At 36.7% G+C, this 24,371-nt stretch overlaps 1 protein-coding gene across 2 annotated transcripts in view; it reads left to right on the top strand.

The window, feature by feature from the left end:
- The window catches only part of LOC114646412 (inactive N-acetylated-alpha-linked acidic dipeptidase-like protein 2), a 1,943,185-nt gene that overhangs the window by 1,308,709 nt on the left and 610,105 nt on the right, over nucleotides 1–24,371 (top strand). For both annotated transcript variants that reach the window (XM_051923949.1, XM_051923950.1), the window contains 2 exons: nucleotides 19,144–19,349; nucleotides 23,989–24,120. In XM_051923949.1, the coding sequence (XP_051779909.1) occupies nucleotides 19,144–19,349; nucleotides 23,989–24,120 (338 nt within the window). The remainder of the gene's footprint in view (nucleotides 1–19,143; nucleotides 19,350–23,988; nucleotides 24,121–24,371) is intronic.

The raw sequence follows: 24,371 nt of genomic DNA, 5'->3' as shown, positions 1-24,371 counted from the left end.
ACTGGTATTATTGTAAATAAAAGGTTATTTGATTCTGGGACTAGTAGCTGTGGCCTTTAGAAGGTGTCCCAGGGCCCCAATCCCTCAATATAACTACACAACAACCAGCCATGAGACAAAAAGTTATAGAATGTGTGTGTAGAAGTTTCTGTTTAAAGGAGAGAATAAGACTGTTTCAGGATTACCTAGCCCTGACGTTATCTTGTACTACTCAAGTTTTTGGCATTTTGCTTGGTTTCTGGTATCTCTAATATACTACAGTAATTCTTAAATCAGGTTCTAGTAAATCAAAAATACTTCTTTCGTAATAGACAAAAGGTAAAAGTTCATACACTTCCTTGCCTTGCCCGTTTCAAATCTCTAATTATGGAATATACTCGAAAAGGTGTGTTTAAAAAAAGCTGTATTTGAGAATAGATGTAGTTCACTTGTCTTTAATCCAAATTTTCACTGTATGCCCATACGTTCATTTAGTATTTTACTAAGCCCATGTGTGAGTGAAGTATCTAGAGGAGAGAAAGGAGACAGGAAAATGAAAGGAAAAAAAACAGAGGAAATCAAAATAATCAAAAGTCAAATTTGATGCAAAATACACTCCATTTACAAGGAAAAGTGTAAGGTTAAAAGATTAGCTGGTTCAGTGCTGGGTTGATAAAAGTGTAATTTATTGCACCATCCTCCTCACAGCAACTTAGATTTATTATTCAACCACAAATTACAACTGTATAGCACATTTTCATACAAAGGATATAGCTCAAACAAGAAATCAAAGAACAAAAATCAGAAATATCTGGCTCATGAATCTATTTTTCCTGTTTTTCTACATGTTGCATACATTCATTTTGTTGTATATTTATTTTAACATTATGATGGTGACATTAGCACACCATCAATTTTGTAGGTTTTTAGGGTCATTATTGTCAATGTGTACAGAGTGCAGTGAAATTCTTACTTTCTTGTGCTAATCAACATACAACATTTCAACTCCTGTGCCATGTTTAGCGAGTATCCATTAACTGCTTCACTTCAATACGTTTGTTGTTCTTATTTGAAAAATCTCAGAATGTATTTGTCATTAAGAGACAATCAAAAAGTAAATTCCAGGAATAGCCTGTGTATAGTTTGGCATGCTTTGCATGTATGTTTTGAAAGTTCACACATTAAAATAAAAAATGACAAACAAATGTCCCGGCTGGGGCAATGATGTAAAGATCTCTGGGTTTAAAATTAATTAATAGAGGATTTATTAACTTCAATGTCAGAAAGAATAGTATCAAGTCCGCTTTTGACATTATTAAAGTTCCTGTCCATTATAAGTGATTCATACTTCAGAGAGTCTTTTACAAAAATAAAAAACTTCTGAAAATATGAATATATACTGTGATAGCTAACCCGAACACCATCATGCAAACACCAGCAGGGTTACAAAACACACGGGTTTATTAATAAATTACCCCAACACAGTCCTTCACAGCCCACAGTGTTCCCGCACCAATCACCCCTAAATTACGGGCCTTTAAACGTCCGTGGGCCGCCTTTTTTATCTCCATCGCTGGAGTTTCGTCCTACTCCAGCACCTGACTCTCGCTCCCCGAATGTAGGAAGGCGGCCCCTTTTATAATCACCCAGATGTGCTCCAGGTGCTCGCTGATGCTCTTCTGGCGGCACTTCCTGGTGTGGCAGAAGTGCCGCATGAGCACCAGGAAGCACTCCGGGCGTCCCTGGAAGGTCCTTCCTCCGCCTTCCCAGGTGTGGTGGAAGTTCAGATCTCCCAGGCTCCACAATGCTTGGGGAGCCCCCTGGCGGTGGCCACGGGCCCCAATGGGCTTGAGCCTCCTCGCTCCATCTCCATGGTCCCCTCACTATCCAGGGCGGTCGCCCCCTTGTGCCCCGGGGGACATATAGACCACCTCCTGGTCCCTCCAGCCGTCCCTGCTGGGTCTGGCCTCCAGCCTCCTGCCACAATACCTTATACAGTACATTACAAATACTCAAGAATATCCATACTGGTGTCAAATTAATAATCAGTAAAACTCACTTTACTTTAAGCTGTTTATCCTGTCCTAGCTTTAAAGGGAGTGTTCACATTGAAATAATGGCAGTTTGTGTTTACAGGAATAGTAGGATCATGTCATAATATTTCAAAGGTTGAGAGACAGAATATATACTATAACCTTTTGCTGTTATGTCTTTTTGTAGTGTGGTGCCTGCAACTGCACCCAGTACTGCAAAGATGTTGTTAAGGACAAAAATGTTTATTCCAAAAATTATTATTTTGTTGGGGGATAAAGATCAAGAGAAAGTAAAGAAACATCTCAAGGTGAAGCAGTCCAAAGTCAATGATGAGCAGAGGTCAGAAATAAACTTGAGCATACACAAAGAAATCCTTCTGAAGTCATCCTAAAGATAGGATACCTTGCAAAAACTGTGCCACCATCTTATTTAGTCAAATGACTAAATCTTAAGGTGCACAGGTAGCAATGAGAGAAACCAGGATATCAATGAATATACAACATCACTGGCACCATGAGATAACTCTGTAGTTCTGCAGAATAGTGATATGAACTGACAAAGAATTCAAAAAATGGTGATAAAGTGACATCATTATAAAACAATCAAAATAAATCAATTAATAAAGAAATAATAATTAAAATTAAAATCAATCCAAATAAAAAATATTGAGATTCACAAGAGGCATGATCACGCTAGTGCATCATACAATAAAAGTGTAACATTCCTTGATTTAAATTCAACAATTTTTACATTATAGCCTGAATGAGCGTTTCCTGTTAGAGTAAAGATGTATGGGCACTGCAGAATTGTTCTTACAGATGACTCTGTTGTGCTGGCCACATGATTCTTGATCTGTGATGCTATTGCTTTGTCTCCATCAAAAATGGCTGAGCACATTACTTGGTGTCCCATTTTAGGGATTCTATCTTAAATCAAAAAAGTAACTAAATTCTATGTTTCTTTTGTGTAATTAGAGCTAAAGTCTTCTAATTTCTTGTGTTCTTTTGACCTTGACAACAGTTTTATATATCTTATGTATCTTTCATCTTTGATGATTGTTGGTGTTTGGCCTTTCTCTGTTTCCTGCCTGAATTTCTACCAATCCTTTGAAAATGTATTTTTCTTTAACCTCTTTAATTTATCATCTGCTGGTTTTCATTTTGTCTTTGATATTTTCTGTTCTGTGAATATTCTTCACCAAGGCATTTCCTGCCGACTATGTCATTTGCTTGGCAATCAATGATATAGCAGACCATGCATTTTTTTTTTGGTTTCCTCCATGCTGAAGTTTATTAAATATATCCTTAACTAGCCTCCCTGGTACAGTTTGGTTTGGTTACGACTACTCATTCTCCTTTTATGTCTAGGTAATTCTTACTGATACATTCTGATCTTCTAAACTGTCAGGAAATTAACTACTTTAATCTTATCCAGATGTTTTTACATCTTTGTGGTCAAAATATTGAAAAAAGGGGCATTTGTGGGCATGACTAGGCTGCATGGGTATTGGTTCGGGCAGTTTTCTGAGTATGCATATTATCTTGGGCTTTAGGATTTTGTGTACCAATTTTGTACTTTTTGTACACTTGTACTTTGTTTTTGTATTACTTAAATTTTTATTATTGTTTTGGCAATGTCATTTTGTGTTGTTTGTCAGATGATAACAGCCATTTTGTGGCCGTGGCCTTAAAATTTATGATTGTTATGCCTTTTGCCAAGGTCACATTAATTGGATGTCAAGTGGTGCATTCTGTCATCATGTTCTGCTGATAAAAAGTGGTGGCACACAGCTCCTGGCATCTGTGTACTGAATCTTCATCTCTAATCTCTCAATGTTTCTTATTAGTGCTAGAATTTAAAAGGTACTTTCAAGGAGACATTGTTGTTAGGAACTTTTGCTTTTCTTTTTTGACTACAATTCCGGTTTTGTGCTTTGGGCCTTGATGAGCGTTTCTGCTTTTCTGACCTTTGCCTATTTTGTTTTTTTTTACATTATTTCTGCCTAATTCATTTGTCTTATTTCCATGTTCACTAACATCTGCTTTGTCATAATTACAAAAGTTTTTTTTTCTCCTTCTGGTACCAGTTATACTTCCTAATAGGCTTGCTTTGAGTCAATTACATGCAAAATTCCAATGTGATGATTTCTAGTTTCTAAGAAGTCTTGATGGAGGAGGTAGTGTAAACTGTGCAGAATTTGTGTTTGTATATCTATAGTTGAACATACTGTCTCCCTGTTGTTATGGGTATGTGTTGATCATTACTAACAGCTTGTGACCAGCAAGAGTCTCTATCTATATATGGCAATAATTGCAAGTTGGAAAATTGAGTATCTGAAATTTAAATTTGTAAGATAACAATCAGGACTGTAAAGAGGTAGTGGTGGATTAATTGGGTAAACATTTTGTATTTACAATAAGCAAACAAGGAAAATTGGGAATAGCAAGGAAACTGGATATTCTTTTACTTTTTTTAATTCTTTGTTTTTCAGAGTAGTCTTTCCTTTTGTTTTTTTTTCTTCACTTTCTGTTCAGATAAGCTGCTATGTCATCCTTAGCATGAAATATGTTATAGACACATACACCATGGAAACCAAAGTGTTCTCAACAGAAAGGGCAGGACTCTTGCCATACTGTGATAACATTAATAAAAGCTATTCAAATACCAAAAGAAAAATGGACTACAAGTAAACGGACATGAGAAGATTACCAAGAAACTTTACCAAAATATTAGACCATTTTAAACCATATTAGAACCTGACACAGAAGCTGGCCTGGGAAGGTACCACACCAAACAGCTCACGATATTGTGAGTGATGACGTTATAAGATATGGTTGCGCTAAATGCCCTCATGTGCTGTAATAAAGTTGATTCACACTAGTGCACTTCCATAGCCCTGTTTTGTTCTTCAGGGGCCCTGGTCCTGCTTTCATTACCTTATACTTTTCTATTAATGAATAGCTGAAGGTTAATAATTCATGAAACTTTTTTAGTGGTGGAGGGCTACATGATGTTAATAAACACTCTGCTGAAACTTGAAGCATCAATCAATCAAGCATCATACTGCAATTCAAACAAAGGGAAAACAATTTTTAGCCTCCCAAACTAATTCCTGCTGTTGCAAAAAAGGAATTGAAGGACAATCCATTTGCACATCTGATGATCAGCTGACCATTCCTTGTTGCTGTTCTGAAAGAGGAATGACTTCAAATGCTTGTACTAATGGTTCTTCAAGCTACTGCTGTGAGGTATCTGTCTGCTCCACTATCCATTGTTGCAAGTCATCTCTTATTCTTGTCTAATGAAAAAGTTTATCTCAATAATCATTAAATGGAAACTGAGTAACAACAATGTGCAAGATGATTTCCTGACTGTCAATCATATGGCTGCCTTCTCTCAAGAGACATACTCTCTGTATTTGGTATTTATACATTACGCTGTATCATGAATTGTAGTTGTTTTCTTGACCTGCCTTGTTAATATCAATTTCAAAGTACACTATTAATTTATGTTTCAAGACTTGCCATGTTGTTGATTTTGCTGTGCTCAGTTTCTGTGCAGGTTTTCTGAATAAATTTACCTCTTCTTTTTCCATTCAACTTGTGTCTTTCATCTTAATTCTTCAGGCACCAATGGCAGCAGCAAATTTTAAACTAAGCGTATATATTCACAATCCACAACTCTATAATGTGTGCATGAACAATGCAACAGGACCATGACAGACAGCTCTCCCAGTAGTGATCCATCTGTTTATCAATCTATCCATTTTCAAACCTACTTAATATAACTTATTGGGCTTATTGTGATTATTTCAAATGAATGGGATACAATGTAAAGAGCGCAACTTTCCTAAAACGTACATCATGAATATTCTGAGATACTGTACATGGCGTATGATTATAGTTTTACCTCATAATCATTTTCATCTTAAATCCCCATTTCTTAAGTATACAGCAATAATAGTAATTTTAACTTTACTGCCCTGGTGTTTGCATTCCTATATGTGGTGACAGAAAGTCAGTGCATATTCTGGAAAATGTGGGCACAATGCAGCAATAAACTGTGAATAGGGCATGTGTCCATTGCAGGGCACACATGAAACATAGACTATAAGAGTTTTTGACTTTTGGGATGTGTGAGAAAACTGTAGTAGCTGAAGAAAACCAAGATTAACACAATATATTCCTCTTAATCCTTATCATATGCATATACATATATTCTTACCTCTACAATTTACATTTGCTGATTATTTAAACACAGACATCTTTGTGTTGGTGTAGGGTAGGGAGTGAAATACCTAAAGAAAAAACACATAGAACCAAGGAGAACATATAAAGTTCACACAGACAGTGGGGTTGTGTGGTATGGTACTAGTAATTTGGTACTTTCCGTACCAAATTGTAGATTTAAAAGGCCTTGTACTCAGCACTTTGTTCTTCTGTTTTTTGACGTGCTGAAGGGAGACTCTACAGGAGCACCCCCCCTACCCCCACCCCCACCCCCAACAATTTACACTTCAGTGCACTGGAGGATGCTGTGAAGTGCATCAATACTGAGGGGAGTGCGTGTATGCAGAGAAACAGGGAAGCATGTGATTGTGTGATGTACTGGGGAGGATGGAGTGAAATGTGGGACCGGGTTATCTGTTGAGGTACTGAGGTTTCAACTCTGTTGGAGTCCCTGGACAAGCCTCTCAGACAAAGTTACAGTCCTTTTTAGATATGAGTTCATCACTGTTGCCTAGAATAAATCTTGTGCTGTCTGAGTGTTCAAAAAAGATCCTGATACTATTGGTGATCCTTCTAGAGATTGTGTACTGTGCTTCCAGTGCTTCCAGTTTATGCTTTACTCCTTGATTAACAAGGGTATAACTTGAGCTCCCTCTTTTCAGTCAGGAACTCTTAAATTCTTTTGCCAACCCTGCAAAGTCTTTCTTTACTTGTCACAGTAGGGATCAACTACTCTGGGCATCTGCTGTATTACTAGCCCTCTTATGTCCTGGTGGAACATGGCATATTACTGTCATTTTTCCACCCAGGGCCTCATTCTTTTAGGGTTGTGTTGGTGTCCATGGAGGTGTGCATAATGCTGTCTGCTAAGAAGACCATCCCTTTATATACAAACACTGGTTAGCTTTGGTGGTATAATGGTTAGTGGTAACACTTTTCTGGTTCAGAGATCAAAGTACAGTCTCTGGTCCTCTCCCTATCTTTGTTGAAGTTTCCTCATTCTTTGCATTGCATCTCCCACATACCAGTTTTCTTAAGCTGATGACTGTCCATAAATGAAGTGTGAGCTTTTGCATGATTTTGTACTGTGATGGACTTGGATTGTTCCCTGCCTTGTACCAGGTGATGCCAGAATAGACTCAGCCCCCCACGATCTGTTACTCGAGTAAGTGTGTTCACAGAATGCATGGATTTATATTTAGAGGAGAAGTCAATTGAAAATCTAACTTCTTCTTCTTCTTTTGGCTGCTCCCGTTAGGGGTTGCCACAGCGGACCATTTTCTTCCATATCTTTCTGTCCTCTGCATCTTGTTCTGTTACACCCATCACCTGCATGTCCTCTCTCACCACAGCCATAAACCTTCTCTTCTCTTAGGCCTTCCTCTTTTCCTCTTCCCTGGCAGATCTATCCTTAGCATCCTTCTCCCAATATACCCAGCATCTCTCCTCTGCACATGTCCAAACCAACACAATCTTGCCTCTCTGACTTTGTCTCCCAACCGTCCAACTTGAGCTGACCCTCTAAGGTACTCATTTCTAATCCTGTCCATCCTCATCACACACAACTCATAAAATTGATAGAGAATGAGAGAGAGGGGTAACCATAGAGGATGGCACTCACTATGCACCAATAACCAACATAATGCCTTTTGGAGTATGTTTTTTAATTCCTTATTACCAAATACATAACATTTAAGAATTTATTGATATATTAGTAACTAGAAATGCCAGAATTACAGTACCCATTTAAAGTGTTAAATAATGCAGTATGTTTGGTAATGCAGTATTCACTCATTCGAAGCTACAATATACTAGTTCATATTTTTAACTTATACACATAGAAAGAATAACATGTATGCTGTTTAAATATAGTAGGGTGGACTTGGAGTTTATGCATCTTTTGTTTTTTATGATACATTTTAAAGTAAACACTGTGTACTGTTAAATATAGAAGTTATAGATTGTATCAAATCTGTGCAATGTTTTCTTGAGATGCTTTAGTTCTCCCTTAATATTGATAGGGTAAAGTGACTATGTGAAGCTAGCAATAATATACTTGGAGTGTAAGATTAAAAGTCAGATTTGTTTTTTAAGATTCAGGTCTTCAGATATGCATGATATTTGAAATATGAAGAGAGAAAGAGAGAATGATATCCTGATGATCTTATATATAATCTATTTGCATTATAATCACTGGTATTCACATGCTTAAATCAGACTTGTGTATTTTAATTTTAATGTGGTCCTGTGGTCGAAACTTTAATATTTAACACACATCACCATCTACTGATGCACTGCAGCAACTACAATAGAATGGGAATGAAAATTCTAGGAAAGCAAGGCCTAATAATTGTGAAGATATTGTATGTGGGGGTATTCTTAACTATTCTTTGGATACATTTCAGTGAGTAAACGTCAAAGTCTTAGTTAAGTTAAAAATAACATTTTTTATAGTTATTCTGGCACAAACCTTTTATGTATATTGAAGACACAAAACAATGTTGGTAAAATATTACTTATTAAAGTCATTCATTTTCCTTTTTAAGTGCTGTCATTTTAGCTGTTATAATGATGTCATTGTCTACACGGCTTTAACCTAAAATAACACAAAAGATCATTTGACTCATTTCCTGTAGCTCAGGCTGAGTTTGACATACTGTACAGTACATAAAGCAGAAATTCTCTCCAGTAGTTTTTAGAAAGATGGGCTAATTATGTGGCATCTAGAATGAGTCAGATCGGTTTTAGTCATGTCCACGTTTCCCAGATACCACCTTTGTATGTTTTTAACCTCTTTGAATACCAAATATTGTTTATTATTCATTATTTAAATATCTATTCCAGCTTTTTGATAATCTGCACAAATAGTCAGAAATACAGTATATATTTTTGTTTTAGCATTTCCATGTATATTGAAATTATAATTCAGGTTACTATATTTGCACAAAGTAGACTTGCAATCAAAAACTAATGTGGTTACAAAAAGATTTGTAACCATTAATGGTAAAAATAGTAAAACTTTATGTACATTTTTATTACTAGAAAGGCATAATTGATAAATACATGAATCAGCTCGTCTACTGTTTTAACTTGACGATTACTAGCTGAAGAATGGAGTGAAATACCTATTACTTGAAAAGTCCTATGACACTGAATTTCAGTTAGGAAGTGTGTTACATTACACACACATTTATATCTGTTCTTTATTAGCCTTCTGAGGTGGAATACTATAGGTGCATATATAGTTATATTGTTTAAATTGATATGTACTGTATTTCACTACTGCGGTGGGTTGGCACCCTGCCCAGGATTGGTTCCCTGCCTTGTGCCCTGTGTTGGCTGGGATTGGCTCCAGCAGACCCCCGTGACCCTGTGTTCGGATTCAGCGGGTTGGAAAATGGATGGATGGATGGATGTATTTCACTACATTAGAGTAAGTTCCACAGTAGCTTTTTTGGCCCATGAAATTGTGGTGTACTGTTATCTTAAATGCTCTGTAAAATGTTTTGAACAGAACTATATAAAACAAAGACTGATCAATTAATTAACAGATATGTAATGCATTAGTTCACTTGGAGTTCATGATCAACACTCACATGGCTCACCCAGTCTGAAATCATTACATTTACTTACTTTTGTCACTCTCGTGTACGTAGGGGTAACTCTCAAGGCTCTGTTGCGGTAAGCACCTCCACCCTGGGGCAAAAGGAGACGTTGTCACTAATCACCTTCTCATTTCCCCAAGTGGCCCAACCAAGATGATGCATGAGCAAATCTCATTCAGTTTCACAAACACTGCCTCTTCTAGAAATGATGCTATATACTGTAAATGATGCCCATGCCGGAAACGACTGTCTTTGAGATCTGCACTTCAAAGAGAAAAACACTGTCTCAGTCCAAGTGTCCTCTGACTGCTTTATATTGTTATTGTATATTGCCTATTGCTTTCTGTTAAGTCACACTTCAGTTTTGTTTCATGATTCTGAGTAAACAGAGCTACACCTTGTGTATTTGGACCCTTGACCCTGTACTCATCTGTTTATTGGTTGGCACTGTATATTCATTCTCATTAGACACATTGCTTTCTTCATAGGCACATGTGATTAAGGTCTAAATAATAGTCCATTAATTGTTGTACTGTAGCCCTGTATGAATAAAAAACAAAAGTTCTTTTCATAACTAATCATTTTTAGATCTGTCCATACTGGAGAAGATGTAGCACTTTGTTTTGGTTACCATGGTAGCAGACTTAACTGGCAGGTTCAAAATCTTCAGTAATGCACATAGGTGTGGATAAGAAGTGACAGCTTCTGTGCTTTGACATTATATTACTTACAAAGAATCTCGATGTTTGATCTATGCTTATTTTTTAATATACAGCATATATACACAATGTTCATTGCAAATAAAATGTGAAAGTATTTTTTTAGACTTTTGATAGGACCTCATTTGTGCACTTGTTTGTGTGTTGTGTTCTAACATAGTAGTGCGCACATTTGATTTAGAAAATGATTTTTGAGATCGTGTGGTAACACAGAAATAGATGAAATGTCAACATTAAAATCTAGTCTCCCTCTACTACTCTGTGTCTCTACTGTATGCAGCCAAAAGTAAAAAAAAATAAATTAAAGCTTATCTTTTGTAACATATGCACCCTTTGTAACATTTACTAGGTCAGGTGGCAATGCTTGTAAACTATTTTGTACTTGTGAGCTGGGTTTTTAATTATTTATGTTTTTGTCAACATTTGACTTGTTCAGAGTGATTTGCATTAAAAATGATTTTGATTTGCAGGTTGTGTTAACAGTGCTCCAGCTGTTAGCAGTATGTTAATATTTTGACAAAAGTAAACACCTATTTCTGGCCAGTGTAAATCTGTCATATTTTCTTCAACTAGCAAATTTCAACTTCACAGGAGGTGAACAAGAGAACTGAGCTCAGAAGGAAACTGCAGTTCATAAGTTGTCATCTCCTAATACCACAGCTGTTTTAATATATTGTGACATGAATAGCCTCGACACATGAAAAAGGTTTGGTGCAGCCACCTGTGTACGTGATCTTGGCTGCAAAAAGGCAAAGTTTTCAGTACAATAGAGTACAGAGTTGAGTCTAAGGAAATCGGGTTTTATAGGGAGGTCAGAGGAAGTGACGTCATCCTTGGAGCTGAACTGGAAGTGACAGAGATTTCCCGTGTCTGGTCTGCAGGCATAAAATATGAAGGTTTAGTGCACCCCCAGCCTGGCATGGAATTCCCTTCTTTTGGTCCCTGTAGCTGGCTCCCATTAACACTTGTGTGACAGTATATATATTAGATATATTAGACATATATAAACGAAAGATCTGTGTGTGTGTATGGAACAGTCTGCACACTCAACCACAGCAACTAGATGAAGCATGCATGCAATGTTACATATTTTCTACACCTGCATGCACCTCACTACAAAAGACTTGTGTGCTGCAAACTGTTCCGTGCAACAACGTTGTAATAATGACACAGATGAAATGACACAACGTCGAAAGTAAGCAAATTCCGCGGCTCAACAATGTGCAAGTGAAACACCTCAGCAACAGAGGGCAAGGATTGAAGTTTTCACTAAAAACATTTTCTGGGGGTATTTTCTTGAGACAAAGATTAATAGGACACATATGCCGGCAATACGGCTAAGATATAGTATCACCGGTGTCTTCTTATGCCAGTGGGGCAGCAAGCACAGGTAGGTCCATGACCTCTGCCCTGGGTAATTCTTAAGAGTTAGCTGATGCCTCTCCAAGTTCACTAATATAGTAAAACTTCTAGGGAGTCATCACACACAGCTAGTATTTAGATATATATAGAATATTTATATATTATATATATATATATATATATATATATATATATATATATATATATATATATATATATATATATATATATATATTGAACATCACAAAATAAACAATGAAAAATATAACTTCTTAAATAATGTATATACCTACATCTGATTTATACAGACTATTATAGGTACCAGAAAGAGTGTTATTTGTTCATAACATATTTTAAAAAGTTTTTGAAATTGTTATTAAATATGTGAAAGCAACAAATATAAAAAGGTTCTAAAGTATTGACACTTTCCCAACTGAGTATTATAATGATCCCATCTGTCAAAAATAATCAGGTTCTCCTTTAATTCAAAAAGGGTCATAAGTTACTCAAAATACATCTGAATACATAAAGCAAGTCACCAGCTGTGAAATGTCCCATATAGATCAGAATTCTACTCTTTTTGAGCTGAAGTATTCTGTTTGTTTAAAAATCAGACTTGCCTAGGTATGTGATTTCAGTGGATGCCAATATGTAAACACAAATAACATATGGCTTTATCTTTATTGCCAGGCAACATAGTTGTTTGGAATTTCTCTTGGTGTTACATCCATACACATAACAAGATTAACAACACAATGTACAACACATGGCACCATCACAACATTATATGCATTATATACAGTAGTAGTGAAAATATATATTGCACAAACCACAAATATATAAAACAATATGTCAATGTAGAATTGTCCTCCCACCTAGTAATATATTAAGTAAGTCTTTATAAAATAAACATAATTCAGATTGGATGGAGAAGTTTGGAAATCTAAGACAGAAATGAATCCAAGACTGTGTTTAACAATGGTGACTACAGTAGGAAAGAAATTTTTTGTATGTCTTGTAGTTCTTGCCTTCGGTAACATTTTCTTGATGATAATAACTGAAAGAGATGTTTGCCTGAGTGAGTATAGTCTTTAATGATATTTCCAGCATATTCCCTGACTCTAGATGTTTACAGGACCTCAGTAGAGTCCAGTTTCTGGACTGCAGTTTTTTCTGCTGTCTGAAGAACACAATGCAGGTTATATTTAGAGTGAGCAGATTCATTGCCATACCAAACTGTTATGGAGTGAGAATTATTTTAATGAAAGCTCAGTAAAACTGTACCAGCTTTGATTGGAAAAGGTTAAACATTTTAAGTTGATGGAGAAAAAAAATAAGCTGCTGAGCTTTTTAGATAAGAGCAGATGTGTTTTAATCTCAGATCAGACTCTAAATGATATCTGTGGCAAGAAATTTAAATGGTTCTATCCTGTGTTCCTTTACGGGGCGATATAGCTCCATAGTTGGAATAAGTTCTTTTGTTATTGCGTCGTTTTAAGTAACCGAAAACTATATAGATATGATATTAAAAGGCGATACTTTTCCCATAGTGATATGGTGGAAAAAATCACATAAGAGAAAATAACTTAGCTTTCTTTACTGACGATTTACGCAGCATTACAGACGGGAAGCCTATGGCAAAGACAATACCAAGGTGGGATCTTGATCTATACAGTCTGCCATCTTTCATCGCTGTGCTGGAAGGTTTTTCAGGACGGATGACGATATCACCCATCCGTCCGTCGGCTTTGAAGTATTTGGCTGCTGTCCAAGTCTTTATATACTGTCTTCTCCACGTGTAGGCCCTCATGTCAGCAAATAGTCCATTTCCAAACAAGCAAAGAAAATTTTGTGCTGACAGAGGACAGATGTACACTATTCTGTCTTTAGGCTGACTATACATTCCTCCAGCTTTCTTTGTCTATCTTGTCCTATGCTTGGCTAGGCAATTCTAAGTGCTGAGCCCCTTTGTGCTAAATCTGGCTCAGCTATGCATGTACAAAGAAAACAAAAACAGATTTAAAATGTCTGCACAGAGACAGTGACATTAAACTTAATATTATAGCAAACTTATTATAACACCCTGTGACACCAGTGACACCATTTATAACTAGGGGTATAGAAGATGGGGAGTGTCTCCTAAAGTCCACTATTGAAATTAAGTTTTTTAAGGGTTTACCAAATGGCCACCTGGTCCACCTCCTGCTCATATAGCACCTCGTCCTAATCTGTGATCAGGCCAGTAAGGGTGGTTTCATCAGCAGACTTCAGTAGTTTAACATATGGATCTCTGGAGGTGTAGTCATTGGTGTAGAGAGAGAAAAGGAAAGGAGACAGAAAACAGTCCTGAGGAGACCCTGTATTAAATACAGAACTAAAATCCTTAAATAATATCCTTTCATGAGTAGCTGAGGTTTCTGAATGCTGCAAGATGTAGCGGAGAGCTATATTTACAGCATCCTCAACTGTCCTTTTGGCACAGTAAACAAACAGTAGAAGGTTAAGCTGAGCCGCCGCTAGGGGGAGGCAACCATGACACCTGTCAGGGGCCCCAAACATTGGGAGGCTCTCTTGTGCGAGGCTAAACCTGCAGCAAATGAAATGGAAATCCCTGCAGTGTTCAAATCAGGTCGGCATCGCTAAAAACCAAGGCATCTTATTGAGTCCAAAGGATCTGATACAGATGCATATGATCAGGAATCCCAAGATCCAGAAGTAAAATTCAGAAGAGGAATTTCACGTTAGGATGGATTTCTTAATTTCAGTATTGTCCGGGCATTTTGAAAGCCTAAACAACATATGTTGCCTTTTTTGTCCAATTTTAACCTTTAGGAGCATGAGTATGGAGGAGATCTCAGCCTCTTGTGCAAATTTAGATGCAAAATATTCAAAGGATCTTTCATATCATTTAAAAGATGAGGTAATTCATGTCAAGAACATGTATGACGCAAATGTTAAGGTCCAAAGGTGGGCACTGTGATCGTTGATATCATATGATGAGATGCACATACAGAAATACAGACATTGCAAAAAGATACGTTGACTCTGTTAGTAATTTTAATTCAGAGCTACCAGACCCTCCACACATTATGAGACAGGACATGCATTACGATATTATATTCATTTAATTACGGTTACGAGAAATTTCAATGTGATTGACATTAAGCTTGAGTGTAGCAAAGGCACGTCACTCAATCAGCTTGGGGAGACAAAATTATCGTAGTAAGGAGCCAGGGGCCCCAGGTGCTCATCCATAATTGTCAGGGGCCCATGGAGGTCATCTGTGACAGATGTGAGATGCTGAACAATTAAACGTCCAAATATCTTCGTTATTACAGAAGTCAGTTGTACAAGCCTATGGTTGTTTAGACAGGAAATATTTTCTTTCTTAGGCACAGGGATGATTGTGGATTCTTTGAAACAGACAAGAATGTTGCATTGAACCCAAGACTGAGTGAAAATTTCTGTAAAAACAGGTGCTAACTGATCAGCTCAATGTCTTAGTGTGGAGGGAGAAATGTTTTCTGGACCAGAAGAACCTTTACAACATTTCTGTCTCTGGAAGAACAAACAGACTTCATGTTCAGAAATGCGGAGAGGAAAGGTGCATTTGGGACTGTAATAGAAATAACTCAGTTGGTTTGATGTCCTGAGTGGTGGAGGGGTGCTTCTCAAATCTGTAATACAAATTGTTCACCTGGTCAAGAAAAGAGGAATACTTGTATTTGTAGCCTTTAATCACTTGTAATGCACTATAGACAGAGAAAGTCATTTGTGGAGAAATTCTGTTCCAACATGACCTTGTATCTGCTTTTTGCACCCATAATAACCTTGACTAGTATAGCTCCTTCATAAATAGCCTTATCTCCACTTTTGTAATTTTCCTCTTTAGTTATTCATAACTTTTTCAGATTTTAAGAAATCATGGTTTGTCATTATTATATTTGTTGATTGTTTCAGTGGCAATACAGTTTGGAAGTTGGAAGCATACTTCACTCCATTTACATAATTCGAATCAGCTCTAACAGCCTCATCACAGATTAAATCAGTTAGCCAAGTCTTGGTAAAGCAAAACTCTGAAGTAAGTAAGTAGTCAGTCCTAGAACATATGAGTGTTCAAAGCACGTCCTTTTTATTGCACAGTAATCATATGTTTAAATGAAACTTACCTAAATGAAGTGGGCAAAAGCCACTTCTCCTGAAATGAAGAAGAATCCCGGCTCTATGATCCAGCTCTCCTCCATCAGTGCTACTGGCACTCCAGCTATGCCTCCCTCTCCTTTAGCTCCCATGTTGTGCTGAGAGACACACATGTGCATAAAAATGATCATGTGTCTTGCTGCACTGAGATCAGATACTGTAAGTGCCTAAAAGCTCAGATGCTGAAGTCAGAAAAACTGGTGAGAATCCATCTTGTTTGTAACAGATTGGTATGGGTATAAGTTAAGCAATGAAGTACATTATTGAGCAAAAGTCACAAAACCGATAAAGACAATACTGTGTGGCCTTTCTTTGGCTATGATGAAGATTAAAAGCATTTATCTGCATAGGCTAGTTTAGTTTAAGTTGAGTGGATTCTAATTAGTACCTTTGTAACTCACCTGGAAGGAGTACCATATTGAGCCAAGTGATTTCCAGTTTGTGCAAGTTCTGAGCATGTGTCATATGCTTGTTATGATTTAGATTGTTAGACTGTTATCTGGTTATTCTTAATAATTTGTACATTTGTATTATTATCTTTTTATAGCAATACCAATTTGTTTCAAAACTTCACTGTTGCAGTCATGTTGTTTTTCATATGCACAGTACTAGCATGCTTGTAAAGTCATAACACTAAACATATAAAGATGGCAGTTGCCATAGTCCTATATGCAAGCTTTTGAGTGAAAACAAAATCAAGAAGATACATGTGAATTACTTTGTTAGGACTTGCTTATGCATTCTTTTTCCTTAAGTATCGGTTTTGTTTGCTGGCCTATTTTTAACTTTCTGATATAACCCTTGTTCGTTTTTTCAACTCTCCTTTTTTGTTTGCCCTTCAAAAATCTTACTCTCCTTGTCTAAAGCCAATTTTCTTGCCTTTAGAACTAACTAATTTTCCATCTACAATCACTGGAGAAGGTGATAATTTTTAATATTTTTCAATCCTACAAGAAGAAGTGCCAGTAATCATAATAATAAAGAAAGTTCTTCTTTCTAAATAAAATGTAGTCCGCAAACAGATCAATAACCCTGGATGAGCAAGGAACTGATAAGCTGTATGTTAAACAATGTGTTTGAAGGGAGTAGACTGGACTTCCCAGGGATCAAATGTACTTTGCAAACTTAAGATATTGTGAAGTCCATTTATTTTAGAGTTGTCAGAACAGTAGTCAGGGATGTTAGCAATTTTGCTGCACTGAGTATGTTGTTAATCTTTCTTTGTGTTACAAGTACTGAACCAGCATTATAGCCATGTAAAAAGCATTTTATTTCATTGCATTAGTTTTACTTTTAGCTGTTGTTTCAGGTCTAGTCTCTAAGAAAGTATTTTCTTTGATTAGGTAACAATCAGACATTTCACTGTGTGCCATTCTTTCTTTACAGTAACATTCTGGCCTTAGTCGCACCATCAGATGTAATTCATACTCAATTAATTTAAATTAGCTGTTATGCACTTCTTTGTTCCTGAGGAGGAACAAAAGAAGCTCTAGCCCCTGTTCCAGCTTACCTAACTGTTATTCAATCTTCAAATGTGTTTACATTTAAAATAGACTAGCTGCCCCCCTCGGCTCTGCCCACGAAGTAGTGAAACAGGACAGTGAGAAGGTCCCTGCCCTGCTCCCTAGTCCAAATGTCACACTTCCCTCTCCCCTTGGCCGGCAGCCTCTCTCCCTCAGATTAGCACGATTAGTATGATTCTTAGCGCGATGAGAGAAGTCGCAAAATCAACCAGAATGTTCATACAAATTATAGAAAAAAAACCCGATCTAAATCCGTTAAGTAGTTCTCTTGTTCGCTAGCTAAGCGGAGGTAAGGAACGCCCCGAGGCTGGTGCATGAGTGAGGAGGGCCCCACCCCTCTCCCCTCAGCCCACTGCGTGTCTCTCAGATTCACACAAATAAAGCAGTACTGTAAGAAAACTATGATACTTAGCGCAATGAGAGAAGTCACAAAATCAACTGGAATGTTCAAGCAAATTATAGAAAAAAAAGAGTCTAAATTCGTTAAGTAGTTCTCTCGTGAAAAGCAGACAGACAGACGCTGCATTTTATACATATAGAGATTAAAATAAATTTAATCCTAAAATATTTTTCAAGATCAACAAATCTTTAGTCATGTATTTGTTTTGTTTAAACAGTGTCTTTGAATTAAGAATAAGCATATAAAAGTTCTTCTAGATGTATAGTTATACTAATTGAATTAAATATTTTTTAAAAACTTGAGACAGTTTAGCTTAAATTTGTATAAAATTAATATATCTCAGTTTCTGTGTAGATCTCTGTGGCCTCAAGTAGTCTTTAGCTGACCTTGAATAACAAATCATAAGTAGTATAATTAAAACATCATACATGAATTGCATTTGAAGTTCTAATTTATTGTCCCATCTAACTGGTATGGCTATAGATACACCACCTCCTTCTCTACATCTTTTGTACAGAGATAAAATGAGACTTGTGGGTTTGGGGCAGAGATTTGGAGTTATTTTAATTTCTGAAATCCTGTATGAAAAATCAAAGGAATTCCAACTGTATGTCACAACACATGCTATTGTTGCTTTATTTCTAAAGATGTTTTTTTTCTGCTCTGCTTTATTGAGCAAATCATTATCTGAAAATATAGCTGATGTCAAGTCATCTAGTGCTCCAGTGCCTATGTACATGATGTTCGGAGGCAATGTTCAAAAGAAGAGCCAGAAAGAGAGGAAAACAAATTAAGAATTCAGAAAACTATATTTAGCTAGTATTCATTTCAGCAAGTCATTTGGGAACTGGTTTTTCTTTTTCTCTCTGCCACCAATGCAAGAAAGCAGCTCAATAAACAGGATAAAAAAATCTGTTATTTACTGTGCAGTAAATAACACAATATGAACACATTATGCTTTGCATTCCGTGATAAGCATGCTTAATCTGTCTCAGCAAATCTGTTAATGATCAAATATGTTTGTTTCTGAAGCTGTAAGCAATTAAACCGTAAAGCAAACTCATTTTCTAATCTTTTCTTTCTGATTTTTAGATCGATATATCCTGGTAGGGAGCCACCATCATAACGGGTATGATAAGACTGCAGGAGATGTAATCAGTGGTGCTGCCATAAACACACATCTGATTGAGACCTTGATATCTCTAGTCAAAAATGGGTGGCAACCATTCCGCACCATAGTGTTTTGTTCATGGGGTGGAACAGAATTTGGCAAGATTGGTTCTTATGAGTGGGGAGAGGTAAGTGATAATACAGCACTTTAAAAATATGCATTTATCATTTATATTAACAATCTCTTGGGATTCACTTATTAACAGGCATATTTTAATTACACTGCAATGACATTATATTTTACATAATAGTAACAACTTATTAAAACATGTGACATTAGCAAAGGAGAGAGAAAAGACTAAACCACAGTTCATCATTTAGCATCTGTTTTTAAAATGTGTGCTCCAGTTAGTTTTGTAGTGAGCTAAAACCTAACCCATAAGTGCTAGGTGCAAGGTAGAATATGCAACTTGTTTGCTGTCGTCCCATTCAGTCAGTCTCAGCAGTAGTGGTTGTTCCTTACAATCACATTATGTGCTGCAGTCCACAGTGTTGACTTTTGTTTAACACTGGCTTTCCTTGTAAGAAATAAAGAAGACAAGAGGCTTTTCAAACTAAATTGTCATACTGTAGATACATAAAAGAAACGCAAAGTAAGTAAACTATAAATGCTTCATACGGTGACATTGCCGGTGGTTTTGCTGAGAAACAGAATATTACAGGTATGCAAAGATCTGCCATAACTTGTACTTTCCCACTCTAAAATGAAACAAAATTAAGTAGGTTTTACAATGGCTTCTGGTAGATTCTGCCAGAGGAACTGGTTGTTGGGTGTCCTATAATCTAGTGAAACTACAGTTGATAACTATATTGTGACATCCCCAAATCATATTATGATATTCCAGGATGACCGAGCCTACAGTGTCTGCAGATGAGCCTGAGTGTAAAGGGCACCTGTCAATAACTTATTGATAGAATCGTGTGATTTGTAAGTGGTGAGATCTGTGCTCTTTACTTACTGACCACATGAAATCAATGAAACATTCTAAACAACAGAAATATTGCAGCATGTCATTGTCATTTTTTTCACGGTTTAAGGCAATTCCTTTTATAAAATGCATTCCATTGTGTGATATCTCTTGACTAGGGTCAATCTTTTTGCTGAAAAAAATATGACAATGATGATAAGCGGTGCAACAAATATTAATGAAATAATCTTTAATTGCCATTATTGAAAGCTTTAGTGCATTCCACTACTGATAGGATGTACAATTTATCTGTATTTTTTTTTTTTTTTGCATTTTCTAATATTTCAGTATTATACTCCCTTACCAATCAAGAACTAATGAAATCACCGGCAGCCTCTAAATCAATAAAGGTCTGATCATTTGTTCATTAAGACTCATGTTCTAGGTGAACTGGACTGTCATAAGCATTGAAACATTAAGTCTAATCATTCTAGTCAATATCTCAGCCTCTGCAGTTAACAAATTCCTGCATAATTTTTATTTATGTTTTTTTAATCTTCACCTTGCAAACATGTTTTATCTAGATTTACCATAGTCTTTCTCAAATGCATTGGTTCTTTAATGTAACTTTTAACAGAATGTATTATTATTATTATTATTAAAATGTATTATTTGACTAACACATTTATACAAGGCTACTTACAGCATCTAAAATACAAATGGTTACATTTCTTTTGCTTTTCCAATCAGAGTACATGCAGGTGAGTAATACGCTCCTGTTCACGCAGTGCCAGTTGCAGGAGTTGCAGGAACCCATAACCTCAGGGTTTGAAGTCCAAAGTCCACTATACCACACTGCTGGCCGTGAATTTTAAAAAATGATAGATGTCTTTCTGAAGCCACTTTGTAATGTGAAATTAATAAACTTACCTTAATCAGATCCCATATTAAGGCTACGTTCACATTACAAGCTTCATTGCTCATTTGGGAATTTTTATTCAGATCAGGTTTGCCTATCTTGATGGTTCACATTCATAAGTACAAGTGACCTGTATCTAACTGTGATTTGAATGCATTTGTCCTCCACAATGGCATGCATGTGCACATTAATATGTTTGTGCACGAGTTACCTGCATCACCAACACAAAATATGACATATTTTTGAGAAAACCCATGGTATTAAAACCAACAAAATGGATTTGCTAGCAGATAGTGTATGCATTGCATTTTGCTCTGGAGGGTGGCAAACAGTTCATCAACTATACATGATTAGGCTGAGAAGGCGAAAAAAAGCCAGGCAGCTAGTTTTTGCTGTTTACGCAGCTATCACTAATACTTTTGCACCAGGAGATGTGCGGGTAGGAGAAAAGAACCAGCAATGGTGTGACAGTGATAGTCACAACAGCAGCAGCTCTCCTCCATTGTTGTTTTGCTGTACTGCTGCAAAAAAAAATGAAACACATGAATTCCAAACAGACTGTTATCATTCATGTCATATGGCTACGGATATGTATGTATAATACAGGGTGGGGCATAAAGATCTCTCACATTTTGAAGGGGTATACAAAATGAACAAAGCTTAAAAAACAGTTTTGTTTTAATGGGTTTTATAAATCATATCAGACAAATGGCAGCCGCTGTTGGCAATACATTGCTGAAGACGTTTCCTGAGGTTCTCCATCACTCCATTACTCTGTGGGTCATCTCAGGTGGAATGGCGTCAATTTCCTGTCTGATCCTTTCCTTCAAATCCTCAAGAGATTGAGGACGATGTTTGAAAACCTTTTCCTTTAGGTATCCCCAAAGGAAAAAAGTCACGTGTGCTTAAATCTGGTGACAATGCCAGCTACCCCATGATATGGAAGTGAGCCTCATCGTTACTCAGAAGAACAGCTACAGCGGGAACCCTTTCAAGAATTTCTGCACTTAGGGCTCTGTGGTTAGCATGATCTCTCTCACTTAATTCTTGAGCCAACATCATTTTGTAAGGATGCAGTTTTAAATTGGCATGCAGAATCCTCCTCAAACTTCGACTATTTATGCCCAGCACCATGGCATGCTTACGAGTGGAACGCATTGGTGATTGCTGAATGGATGCTGCTTCCACATTTTCTGGAGTTCTAATGGTCCTAGGTCTGCCAGGTGATTTTCTTTTCAGTGTGGACCCAGTTGCCTGAAGGTTAGAAATCCATAGCAAAATCGTTTTCTGATCTGGTACAGATGCATTTCGACCGAGCAAATACTCTCTGGAATGTATGGAATGCTCTCTGCATCGCTATCACAGAATGGTTGATCTCATTATATGTTCAACAACAAAGCCCCGATGTTCACCGGTCAAACTCACGATGGGTACTGAAAATGGTAGAGCCTAACCTACCAAGTGTACCATGCAACACACCTAAAACAATCAGGTCAAGACCCTTCATCTCGGGTAAAAATTACCTAAAACCATAATTTTCATTTTAGTTTTATTTCTTTGATCTAACTTTCTTGCAAATGCTGTTTTTATAAAATGTAAATAATTCTTAATTTCAGTAAAGGATTTACCCTTATTTTGCTCTCTTCATATTTGTTCTAAAAGGGCTGCACATCTAGCATTAGAAGTGTCTCTTGAAACCAATAGAGGACTGCGGATGAGAAAGGAAGGGTGGCTTATATTAGTTCAAACATTTAATATTGTTTTTTGTGTTTAAAAATTTCTCTCCCTGTATCAGAGTGACATCAGTATCTTTCACCCATATTAACACTGCTCAAACATAACAACAACTGCATATTCTTCGGAACTAATCTGAGACCCTACACAACCACCCAGATTCCAGTTTGTTGCTATTAGTGTAATGTGGACAATATATTACGGATAACAAGTCATCAATGAAAAAAAGTGAGAAAGACCACGCTTGTGCCCTGTGTTGGCTGGGATTGGCTCCAGCAGACCCCCGTGACCCTGTGTTCGGATTCAGCGGGTTAGAAAATGGATGGATGGATGGACCACAAGCATAATACAAGCAGTGCAGTGCTGTGGTTAAGGCTTTGGATTTCAAACCCTGAGGTTGTGGGTTCAAATCTCACCACTGACACTGTGTGACCCTGAGTAATTGGAAACACAAATGAAATGTAACCACTTGTATCTCATATGTTGTGAGTCACTTTGGTTAAAAATGTCAGTCAAATATATGTAATGTAAAAGCCACTAACCAAAATGTTACAGTTAACAGAACCTGTAGATATTGTGTGTCATTGCTGTGGTAACATATACAGAAAATCATTTAAAAATGTTCTTTCTTAACAGGCAATAAAGGAGCTGGTTGTTACCAACCTGAGGGCTGTATTTTTCACTAAAGCTATCCAGATAGCAAGCACAGTGACACAGGACTTGATGTTTTCCCAGTCCATGAGCTTCATAATCATAGAATGGGTCTTTGTGGTTTTGAATGAAACAGAACTGAATTATTAATCAACGTAAAGAAATGATGTACCTAGCAAGGCACTATTTATGCAGTAGCATAAAAACTGCATTTTTTGCATAAGTTACAGCATAAAAGCCATTAGTCACAAATATGGGACAAAGTAAATAATAAATAAATATGAGAAACATTGGAGATAGATAGATAGATAGATAGATAGATAGATAGATAGATAGATAGATAGATAGATAGATAGATAGATAGATAGATAGATAGATAGATAGATAGATAGATATTATTTAACAAAATTACCAAAGAAATAGGATTTCAAACCTTCTTTGTTATAGATTAGGATTTTATCGGATTAGATCTGTTTTGACCCATTCCTGCCATTGTTGTATATAAAGTACAGGTCATAGTTGTACATTTTGAAATTCTTTGTTTTATTTCTTCAGGAAATGAAAGAGGTGTTGCTTAGTAATGCAGTAGCCTATGTGAGCCTCTTCAGCCCAGTCCAAGGTAACGGAATGCTTTATACCAAAGCTTCTCCTTTGCTCCGGCAGTTGGCGGCAGACTCTCTCCACAAGGTATTTTGTAAAGAAATTGGCAAAATCCTGTCCCCATCTCTTTCCCCTTGTGTGTTATACAGTGGCATAAAAAGCTAAGCGACTGCTAGGTTTTCTTTCCTCTTTTTCAAATTCTTCCTTCATTAGAAGAAGGTACCATATTTTGTTGTTTCCTTTGTGCAATTTCTTATTCTTGGTCAGCTTGCCAGAATATTGTTATAATAGATATAATGATGAATTATAACTTTGGTGTCATAATAACCATTTAAAAC

The sequence above is a fragment of the Erpetoichthys calabaricus genome, chromosome 2, assembly GCF_900747795.2.
Source record: "Erpetoichthys calabaricus chromosome 2, fErpCal1.3, whole genome shotgun sequence".
Lineage (NCBI taxonomy): Eukaryota > Metazoa > Chordata > Cladistia > Polypteriformes > Polypteridae > Erpetoichthys > Erpetoichthys calabaricus.
This window is presented reverse-complemented; position numbering and strand designations above follow the sequence as displayed.